General features: G+C 38.6%; 1 protein-coding gene across 2 annotated transcripts in view; it reads right to left on the bottom strand.

Annotated features, from left to right (window-relative positions):
• dgkab (diacylglycerol kinase, alpha b) overlaps positions 1-12,024 on the bottom strand; it is a 69,136-nt gene that overhangs the window by 40,251 nt on the left and 16,861 nt on the right. For both annotated transcript variants that reach the window (XM_079844210.1, XM_079844209.1), the window contains exons 8-15: positions 10,432-10,548; positions 10,233-10,350; positions 7,150-7,238; positions 4,544-4,654; positions 1,944-2,033; positions 1,731-1,814; positions 1,541-1,614; positions 674-748 (exon numbers count right to left, since the gene is read on the bottom strand). In XM_079844210.1, the coding sequence (XP_079700336.1) occupies positions 674-748; positions 1,541-1,614; positions 1,731-1,814; positions 1,944-2,033; positions 4,544-4,654; positions 7,150-7,238; positions 10,233-10,350; positions 10,432-10,548 (758 nt within the window). The remainder of the gene's footprint in view (positions 1-673; positions 749-1,540; positions 1,615-1,730; positions 1,815-1,943; positions 2,034-4,543; positions 4,655-7,149; positions 7,239-10,232; positions 10,351-10,431; positions 10,549-12,024) is intronic.

The raw sequence follows: 12,024 nt of genomic DNA, 5'->3' as shown, positions 1-12,024 counted from the left end.
CCAGCTCCTGGGTCAGACATAACAACCCTGTGTTTGGGCAGTCAACCCAGTGTTTGGGCAGTTTTTGTGTTACACAGATCCTGGATCAGATGTAACAACCCAGTGTTTGGGCAGTTTTTGTGTTACCCATATCCTGGGTTAGATGTAACAACCCAGTGTTTGGGCAGTTTTTGTGTTACCCATATCCTGGGTTAGATGTAACAACCCAGTGTTTGGGTAGATTTTGTTTAACCCAGCTCCTGGGTCAGACGCAACAACCCAGTGTTTGGGTTAGTTTTTGTTTAACCCAGCTCCTGGGTCAGACGCAACAACACAGTGTTTGGGCAGTTTTTGTGTTATACAGATCCTGGGTCAGATGTAACAACCCAGTGTTTGGGCAGTTTTTGTGTTACCCATATCCTGGGTTAGATGTAACAACCCAGTGTTTGGGCAGCTTTTGTGTTACACAGATCCTGGGTCAGACGTAACAACCCAGTGTTTGGGTAGTTTTTGTGTTACACAGATCCTGGGTCAGACGTAACAACCCAGTGTTTGGGCAGTTTTTGTATTACTCAGATCCTAAGTCAAACAACCCAGGGCTTGAGTTATTTATCGCAGGCTTTTTGCGACCTCTCCAGAAGAGAGCAGTGTTTTTTAGAGTGTGTGTTGTTCGGCTCTATTTATAAAAACATACCCTGGATTTGGTCCTCCATTGTTGAGATTGTAAACCTGTCGTGGGTTCAGGAGGTATTGAAACTTTCTCAACACCCTGCAATAAACCAGATTATGTCATTAAGCAATTCATTTTATATGTGCTTATTAGGTAAATGTGAAAAAAGTGTTCTAATCTCAACCATTTTAGGGGACAAAAGAGCCAACAGTAATTGTTTTAACAAATAGTTTTTTAAAGTCATATTATAGTGCCTCTATTATGCTATGCTAGAGTCTCCTACAACAGGTTTACATGCATCCAAGGTCAAAAACACTTTCTCATAATATCCACTGCAGCATCAGCTCTTTTCTCTCAGTGTCTGAAATGCTTCCATCAAAGATTCGGTCTCACTAAACCCCGCCTCTCGGATAGACTCTCTGCTCTGATTGGTCAGAAACCAAATGCTCATTATCATATCTGAATCTGTGATACGAGCAGTAACAATGGCGAGGGTTTTACCGTCTCAATCTCATCAAAGTGGGTTTGCTTTTGCAGCAGAGAACAGTGTCTTCTCCACATGAACAACACGAGCCAAACTCTTCCAGTCTCAGATACAACTACAGCGTTTGAGGGCGGGGCAAAGAGACACTGTTCAGCCAATCAAGACCAGAGGCGGGCATTATGCAAATCTGTTACAAACATACGTAGATTGAGCAGGAAGTGAGACTGGAATCCCTGACTACTCGTTTCAGTTCAGAATCAATTCTTACTTTTAGGAGACGAAAACTCAATTTATCTGCACTTTGATCTTTGAAACTTTGCAGATCTTTTACATTCACAAACAGCTCTATTACACACTACATGAAAGGGAATTAAATAAAAAAAATATTTTTATTAATATCAGAATACCTCTTTCCTTGTTTTCCGCCACTCTTTGGATTTACAAACACCAATAGAGGGTGTGTGTCCTTCACAGGAAATATCTTCATAGAGATATACATACAGTAGAGTAATAGAGAAAGCACATGCATACATTTTGTCAAACATTTTGTATCACAACAATATTTAATTATAATATTTGGAGTGTAGAACTGCTTGCCTGCAAAAAGTGTCCATCTGAGTTTATGTTTACCAGGTAATTTTCTCCCAGACTGCTTCCCGAAAGAGAGTCAGCTTGATCCATCTATAAATGAACATGAGAAAAACAAAAGTTATAATTATTGTATATAAAATGTTCTTATAATTCTAGCCAAACTGCAATACATAACAACAACACTAATAATGGTTTTATGTTGTTCTGGCTCCTGCTTACAGCACATATGGCCCACGGTGGAAGGATGTGACGCTGTAATCGCCCACAGTCACAGAGCGACGAGCCCAGAGGAACACAGTCACTGTGACGCTACGCTCATCATCAGCAAAACCAGTAAAGATAGAAAACATTAGAATACACAGGAACAGACATGTCTAAATAAAACAACCAACTAAATAAAAGAGGCCGTATTATTGCTATTTTTCGTTTTTGGGCTCTTCTAGAGCAGGTTTGAATGTTGATTATTTCCCCATATTCTCCATTGTTGCAGCTCCTCTCTTCCCAGTCTGTCAGTAACGCTTTGTTTAGTTCCTGTCTCTATACCGCAGGAACTTTCCCCAGGAACTAGGGACTTTGGGGTGGTACACGTGTGTTTCAACTAGGGCTGCAAAAGGGCGGAATGTTTCCGGTAAATTTCTGAAATGCCAACAGGAAATACCGTTTCCATGAAAGGGTGTACATGGTCTGCAACAATGCTTAGGTAGGTAGTTTCTTTTTTTTTTGCATATTGGTATATTTTCCTATTAATTACTTCTAATTTAGTAAATATGTAAAATACATATATTTTTCCTGCAGCAATTGTTATGCATGTGTTTGTGGCGAGGTTGACGAGCGAGAGACGTGGGATGAGCGAGCAAGACCGGGGTGTAATTGAGGATGAGTGTCACCTGCGAGACACACCGGTCTCGATTCCTCTCATGAGGGAGCACGGAGGCATATAAGGACGAGCGACACTAGTGAAAGAGGAGAGAGTGCCAGGCCTGGACTTTACGTTGTGTTTTGTTTACCTTATGTTATGTGTGTGTGCGCGGCAGTCGTCCGTGAGAGGCTTCCGCTTTTACTTTCAGTTTGTGTTGATTTATTTATTAAAGTTGCTGAATGTTGGCCGGTTCCCACCTCCTTCTTCCTATACCGAACTTCATTACAGTGTTATTTATTTCAGTGTCACATGATCCTTCAGAAATCATTCTAATATGATGATTTGATACTCAGTTATCAATGTTGGAAACAGTCGTGCTGCTTAATATTTTTTTGGAACCGTTGATGAATAAAAAGTTATCAAAATAGAAATCTTTTCTAACAATATAAGTCTTTACTATCAAATGTTTTAATCAATTTAACACCTTCCTTGCTGAATAAAAGTATTCATTTATTTTCAAAAAGAAAGAATCGCAGGTTTTTATCACAGGTTATAAAAAATATTAAGCAGCACAGCTGTTTCCTTGATAACAAATCATCATATGAGAATGATTTCTGAAGGATCATGTGACACTGAAGACTGGAGTAATGATGCTGAAAATTCAGCTTTGATCACAGGAATAAATTACATTTTAAAAGTATATTCAAATAGAAAAACATTGTTTTAAATTGTAATAATATTTCACAATATTACTGTTTTTTCTGTATCAAATGTGCATGATATGGAGGAATGCACAGTGCATGCAGGGTGTGTGTCCTCAATATCCCTGCAGTAATGTGTTGTGTGCATGTGATTGGGGAATGTACAGGGTAGAAATTCTGAAATTCTGTAGAAAAACTGAAATTGCATTAAATCTGGTTGTTTTAACTGATTGATTTTTTTTTCAACCACATTAAAGTTCCCTGGAATAGGCAAACCTGCCATTTTGCCCAGTTTATTCCCATCAATTCCCCTTAATTCGCACGGAAAGTTTCCAACTTTGAAAATTCCCGGAACTTTGCAACCCTAGTTTCGACTGCAGGAACCAGGGCCTAAGTTAAGTTCCGGGTAAAAATGTCCCCCTCAGAAAGTCCCTGTTCGCGAGTTAGTACTTTTTCAAAGTTCAGGAACATTCGGGGGTGGGACTTGGACGCTGAACATGCTGATTGGTTGAGTTCACGCAGCATTTTATTTCAACCACCATTTTTAAATGTCTATACAATTCTGGGGGGAAAAAAGTTCCTGGGACAAATTGTTCTGGGTAATTTCGGTGGAAACAGGAATTATGAAGCCCCTCCTACTGAAAAGCACAATGTGCTCTGATTGGTCTGCTGGAGCAGTGTGTTGTGATTGGTGTTTGGTAAATGTCCCACCCCTTACCATAACCACCAGTTTCAACACACTACTAACTAACTCAACCAGGCCCCGCCCCTTTATCCTGCGTATGAATGATTTAAATGAGGAATATTGTGACGTGTTGGTCAAGACTACAATGGAGGCGTTTTCCACTACTTCAGACCTATGTGCCCTCCAGAACGCCTTGTGGTGCCATCCCAAAGAGGCACAAAATCACTTTACAACTTTACCTTGAATGACCTGCCCAACTCAACACGAGCTGTTGAGTCTTTAGCTATTTTCAAGAATGTTTTTCATCAATACTTGACCCATTAATATTTTCTGTTTTATTTCTATTCTATACATTTATTAACATATAAAAATTAGATTGAATATTACTGTATACATATTATTATTAATACTGATATTATTGTACTGCGCTAGACTAAATGACTTGCCACAGCACTTACATATTGTTTCCCTATTGTTGGTTTGATTGCCTCTCTTGTAAGTTTGCTTTGTCTGGATAAAAGATCTGCTAAATGATCAGATGTAAATTTGTCTGGACAAAGAAATCAGCGCTCACCATGTGGTGGCACCACGCACAGCTCTTTCCTGTGAGAATCTTGATCTTTTTGTGGCAAATCTCACATTTGTTGGACTCACAGTCAGCACTGATCCAATCATGAACTGAACACTGGAAAAGGGGGAAAAACAGTAATTCACATGCCAAGCATTAACTTGCATTAAAGGGGTCATGAACTGAGAAATCAAATTTTCCTTGAGCTTTTGACATATAAGAGGTCATCATACTATTAGAATATCCTGTTTCAGAACTGAGAACTTCCTTGTTAGTCCAAAAACGTTTATTATTTAGCTTTTTTTGTAACCAAGCCCAGAGAACGACTTGTTGCCTATAATAGACGGTGAAAGACCGCCTCTGCAGAAGAAGATCAACGCCCACTTCATTAGCACAACTTTGGCCCCGCCCACTGGAGTGTTAGTGAGATGACGAGGAGAGACAAACAGACTAAAAATTCCAAAGGATCCCAATGCTAGGAATGTGCTTATTTATTTTAACAATGAGAATGTCTCAGTTGAGCATTATTTATTTGTATTCGCTACATTTCATTGTGGATTCTTTGGGAAAATCAGGCTTTACAAACAGACTTTTACGATATGGTCTCGACAGAAATGCCTCAACATGTGAGTAACCGTGTTAATTCTAATGCCTGATCTGAGACCAGTGATTTCTGATATGATTCATAGACAGTCAGATGTTCTTTGTCTGCTTGTCAGTAAATCAAACCAGTGACTAAACGCTCAACTCCACATTGTTTCTCTTAGTAGGATGAAAATAATCTGTTATTAAAACTGATTAAATTTTATATAGAAAGTGATCAAAGAACGCTCCCTTTACAATCGCTGGAGCTGTCAATTAAAGCGCAAGTTTATCAGTGACTGAGTTCTGGACTCGCTCCAAAACTCCCTTTATAATCAACAAATCTCTTATTTACATTGTGTTTGCACTGTTAGTTATGATGAAAGCATTCGTTCATGAGCAGAAATCGAGTTACAATGACGAGATCCTGCATTAATGCGCTCAACATGTGTGTGATCGGCTACAATCATCATCACTGCAACCTTTCATGCCACGACCTGAATATAATGCCATAGATCTGAATATAATGCCATAGATCTGAATATAATCAACACTTTTCACGATTAGTTAACCTTGAGAGCTGTAATAGTAAAAAATACAATATTTGAACTTAATATGCAATACTTGGACATTTCATATGTATATCACACTGAAGTCTAAGTCACAGCAGACACGCCCCTTCAAAAAGAGCATTCAAATCAGCGGCAAAAAAATGCCATTTATTATGAATATTTTTGATGTAAAATCATACTAACATTGTCACAGTTGAGCTGCGTACGAAGATGAACAGTTCAAATAGCATTTAATAATATCCACAGTTTGACTCCACATTCAGACAGCAAGCAAAACACAACCATACTTGAACAAGAGCGGACAGAGAACTGAAAACACAAGACTTAAATGCACAGACCAAACGAGGTAATAAACGACACACAGCTGACAGTGATGATGAATGAGATCAGTAACTATGGTGACAGACCAGTGGCGGAAATGGTGCAAAACAGTCCAAGAGTGTGATATTGGCCCTGTCCCACATGGCACCCTAAACCCTCACGGTCTTCCTCGCACTTTCACAACGTAATCGAGGGCGCATATCGACCGCAAAGGGGCTGCTCGCGAGCACCCTTTTAAGACCTAAAATGACAAATGGGACACTCTGCGGTCTCATAAACTTCATGGACATGCACACATAACGACCATTGTCCACAAGACCGAAAGTGCACATGAAGTGTGCCATTTGGGACAGGGCCAAAGTGATAATTATAAGTGCACCTCATGAAACATAAAACAATAAAACAACACAGTTCATGACCCCTTTAAAGGAATAGTTCACCCAAAAATGAAAATTATCCCATAATTTCCTCACCCTCAAGCCATCCTAGATTTCGATTGTGTTCTTCTTTCAGCCGAACACAATCTAAATTATATAAAAAAAATATCCTGGCTCTTCCCAGCTTTATAATGGCAGTAAAATGGTAAATTAGATTTTGAAGCCCAAAAAAGTACATCCATCCATTTTAAAAGTAATCCATACAGCTCCGGGGGTTAATAAAGGCCTTCTGAAGCGAAGCCATGAGTTTTTGTATGAAAAATATCCATATTTATAACTTTATAAACTATAATCACTGGCTTCCGGCAACGGCCGTACGTGAGTCTAGTTCCGGCGGAAGAGTGACCTCTGACCCGACGCATGACGTAGGCGTAAAGAGAATTGACGCCTCTCGTGAAAACCATCTGACTCTTGATTACCACCATGTTGGGCTGTGTGTCTATTTTTCTTAAATGCGTCAACTATTGCACTATTCACTGCCATTATAACGCTGGGAAGAGCCAGCTCCGATTGTGTTTGTCTGAAAGAAGAATGTCATATACACCTAGGATGGTTGAGGGTATTATTATTAAATATTAAATTAAAAAAACTATTTCTTTAGTGCCTTTTGTGAATCAATTGAACACACAATTAGCAAATAAAGCAGAACACAATGATAGGGTATATTCATTAGCATGCATGTTCTGATATCATCTCTCACCCCTATCTCTGTTTCGGACCTGACAAAGGTCCTGACGCATGGTGTGTGGTTTTTGTTGGCGCAGCTGCTGTGGACGGTGTACTTGCAAACTAGAAATCAATAAAAGAAGAGGGGCAAAACTGACAATGTCATTCAATTACAAAATAGCCACAGACAAGGGCATTTACAAAGCGCTAGAAATGTAAAATGAAAGGTAAAAAAGGCTGTATGTTATTTAGAGTACCCTTGTGAAAAAGAAGAAGACTTATCACAGACATAATGTACTTTAAAATAATATACGTAAATATGATTTGAAAGTAATGTTTTTGGACACTTCATTTTAATTGTTTAAATTGTTAGCTTACATTTTTTATTTAATTTAGTTGAACTTGAAAGTGTTTTTTGACCGACTTAAAGGGATAGTTCACCCAAAAATGAAAATAAGACCATAATTGACTCACCCTCAAGTCATCCTAGGTGTATATGACATTCTTCTTTCAGACGAATAAAATCGGAGTTATATTACAAAAGTCCAGGCTAATCCAAGCATTAGAATTGGATTCATAGTTGCTCTGTTTTTGAAGTCCATAAAAAGTGCATCTGCCCATCAAATAACTGCTCCACGCGGCTCTGGGGTGTTAATAAAGGCCTTCTGAAGCGAATCGATGCGTTTGTGTAAGAAAAATATCCATATTTAAAACTTTATAAACTATAATCACTGGCTTCCGGCAACGGCCGTATGTGAGTCTAGTTCCGGCGGAAGAGTGACCTCTGACCCGACGCATGACGTAGACGTAAAGAGAATTGACGCCTCTCGTGAAAACCACCTGTAAGTAAACTGTTGGCCGACCGCCTTCCCTGTTCAATTTATGGAAAAAGTGTTGAAAGCATCTTGAGTTTCACTTTCAACATTCAACACTTTTCCACGGAAGGCGGTCGTCCGAAAGTTTACTTGATAAAGTTTTAAATATGCATATTTTTCTTACACAAACGAGTCTATTTGTTTCAAAAGGCCTTTATTAACACCCCGGAGCCGCGTCGAGCACGTTATTTGACGGACAGATGCACTTTTTATGGACTTCAAAAATAGAGCAACTATAAATCCAATTCTAATGCTTGGATTAGCCTGGACTTTTGTAATATAACTCCGATGTTATTCGTCAGAAAGAAGAATGTCATATACACCTAGGATGACTTGAGGGTGAGTAAATCATGGGCTAATTTTCATTTTTGGGTGAACTATCCCTTTAAGTAGGACATAAGTAAATCTTTATATGTAATTTCATGATTACGTCTATTGTTTTTGAAATATGGAAATTAAGAAATTAAAGCGCACTGCTGAATTCACTGACAAGCATTTATGGTAACCTAAAATATACATTAATGTCATTATTGAACTTGTATGTCATCTATTTTAATGAGAAAAAAAAAAGAAATATTGAACAACACACTACAGTTAAAAATATCAACAACATATTAAAACATAATGATTTAAAATGTACTTCATTTGACATTTTTTCCATATGCACGGTTGCTTCCTGGTTTTCGATAAGCCAGCTTGGGCATTTCCGTTGAACTGTTATCTGTCGTTCTGTACTCGCTGTACATCGACACAAAACCATCAATGGTTGACTTTTTAATGTTGTATTTATATTTTAATACAGTCACACTTACCTAATTTGGCAATAAACCTTGAATAAAGACTTGAAGCTAATGGGAACGTAGGAATAAGAAACACGGTGTCTGTATTTGGACACGGAACATTTTTTTCTGGCACTTCGAATGTTATTTTTAATGTGCTGACCAAAAAACATTATTTGTTCATTGTTCTCCACATTTTTAAAGCTAAACGTTTCTAGATGTAGGAAATACAACATTTGATAGAAAACACTTTTATTTAAAAAATAAAAAATCAATTACCACTATAACCTGTAGATAGCAGCAGAGCATTTATTGTAATGTTTTTTCTATACGTTATTTTTATCTATACCATTTATTTGGTTTTCGATACAATACCGATACTTTTAACGAGTCAATTTATTAAATTATTAAAATTACTAAGAGTAAAATGGGTAAAGATACCCACTTAAGACGAGACACGAAGGATGAAAACATAGTTTTTTCATGCAGTGGTCAATTTTGAGATTTTGGGCCAGTTTGCTCCCTTAACATGTAAGCTTTCATGTCAAAATAAAAAAAATTTCAACATTACACATTAAGGTGGTTATTTCCTTATTATTACTACAGCCGGTGGAAAAGAATCTGACGGGACTTGTTCATGTATGAGCTAATGTTTTAGAAACATTTGAGTGTGTTAAAGTTGTGTTATAATGCTACTCTGTGCGTTCGCTCGGCGGAGACACTTGTTCACACTGCAGTAAGAGAATGATATTAGGCATGGTAAAACATGGCACGGAAACCAGATTTAAACAATAAGACTAACTGTGTTGAGCCGTAGAACAATGATTTGTTTTCTGTCCATGAATGATCCAAACAGTTGCTCACCTGTCTAATAAAACACATCATATATTAAAGCGTCTTTGATGTTTCCATGGATTCTACTAAAAACGTGGGTATAATATCATTGATACGCGACACAAGCATACAGTCCGTATGCTTATATCTCAGGATTTTAACATTCTTGGAAACATTTGGGATAATGTAAGCACACAAGTCAACTAAATTTGTTCTAGTGGTTTTTGGATAATATCTTACATATTGTGCCTTTAAGAACATTTCTTTCTTATGGTCAATTTTGTTAAGATTAAGAAACATAGTTTCTTAAAACAAGGTCTCTTTAAAACATCTCATTAAGTACACTTAAATGGCCTTTTATTTTATTAATATTATATTATCTGCAAGTTTAAATACACTTATTAATATCTGACATACACTACATTTAATACAGTTTAGAACACTTCTTTTTCACAGAGGTATTCAAGCCCAAACATATCCTGTGCAAAAGCATCTATCCACTGAATACTAAATGTTTGGGCCCTTGAAATGGACTGCGGATATAGACAACTGTATGTTTAAAGAGAAAAGAATATGTATAAAACTGTAAATTGAAATTAAATAAATATGCCCATCATTGATAAACTCACAATTGCAAGACAAGCCCTGTTTTCGCAGACCCAACATCATCTTCTGACAGACGAAGCAATATGTGGGCTTGTTGAAGTTCTTCAGCCGCCAGACATGCTGGCCGTCCTTTTCAGCTACCTGTAGATAGTTAAAAAACACCATATAACATTCCTCATCACATGACTACTTATACAGTACATTCTGACAAAGGCTGTTTACCTTTAACCCAAGCAGAACCAGTAGAGGAATGTTGTTCAAGCCCCCTTTTATCCATTCGTTTTGGGTTACAGTACCACTGCTGTCCACGTCTATGGCTTTCAGCATGTCTTGAAGTACCTAGAAAAAGGAACAATGCACTTAAAATACACTATATTGGCAAAAGTTTTGGGACGCCTGCCTTTACATGCACATGAACTTTAATGAAATCCCATTCTAAATCCTTAGGGTTTAATATGGGGTTGGCCCACCCTTTGCAGCTTTAACAGCTTCAACTCTTCTGGGAAGGCTTTCCACAAGGTTTAGGAGTGTGTTTATGGGAATTTTTGACCATTCTTCTAGAAGCGCATTTGTGAGGTCAGGCACTGATGTTGGACGAGAAGGCCTGGCTCGCAGTCTCCGCTCTAATTCATCCCAAATGTGTTCTATCAGGTTGAGGTCATGACTCTGTGCAGGCCAGTCAAGTTCCTCAACACCAAACTCACTCATCCATGTCTTTATGGATCTTGCTTTGTGCACTGGTGTGCAGTCATGTTGGAACAGGAAGGGGCCAACCCCAAAACTATTCCCACAAAGTTGGGAGCATGAAATTGTCCAAAATGTCTGGGTATGCTGAAGCATTAAGAGTTCCTTTCACTGGAACTAAGGGGCCAAGCCCAATCCCTGAAAAACAACCCCGCACCATAATCCCCCCTCCACCAAACTTTACACTTGGCACAATGCAGTCAGGCAAGTACCGTTCTCCTGGCAACCGCCAAACCTAGACTCGTCCATGGGATTGCCAGTAAGAGAAGCGTGATTGGTCACTCCAGAGAACACGTCTTGACGGCGTGCTTTACACCACTGCATCCCACGCTTTGCATTGCACTTGGTGATGTAAGGCTTGGATGAGCTGCTCGGCCATGGAAACCCATTCCATGAAGCTCTCTACACACTGTTCTTGAGCTAATCTGAATACCACACAAAGTTTGGAGGTCTGTAGCTATTGACTCTGCAGAAAGTTGGCGACTTCTGCACTCTGTGTGCCTCAGCATGCGCTGACCCCGCTCTGTGATTTTACGTGGCCAACCACTTCGTGGCTGAGTTGCTGTTGTTCCCAGTTGCTTCCACTTTGTTATAATACAACTAAAAGTTGACCGTGAATATTTAGTAGTGAGGACATTTCACTAATGGACTTATTGCACAGTTGGCAACTTATCAAGGTATCACGCTTGAATTCACTGAGCTCCTGAGAGCGACCCATTCTTTCACAAATGTCCACGTTTCTTATCTAATGATATTTTAAAGTCCCCATGGTATCAAAATTTATTTTTTGGCTTTTAGTATGAATATGTTAGCTAATATGCTCCAAAACCATGTCAAAATCCGCATTTAGAATACATAAGCGTCCAAAACTTACAATCTCTCACTTCCACCAATATGGATCAATGATTTTGATGACACCACTCTGCACTTCAGCTTCTCGATCAGATAGTGCACTATATATGGGATAGGGAACGATCAGAACGTGCACTATATAGGGGATAGGGAACAATCAGACAGTGCACTATAAAGGGGATAGGGAACGATCAGACAGTGCACTATATAGTGGATAGG

The sequence above is a fragment of the Gobio gobio genome, assembly GCF_949357685.1.
Source record: "Gobio gobio genome assembly, chromosome: 19".
Classification (NCBI taxonomy): Eukaryota; Metazoa; Chordata; class Actinopteri; order Cypriniformes; family Gobionidae; genus Gobio; species Gobio gobio.
The sequence above is the reverse complement of the archived record's forward strand: the minus strand, read 5'-3'. Positions and strand labels throughout refer to the sequence as shown.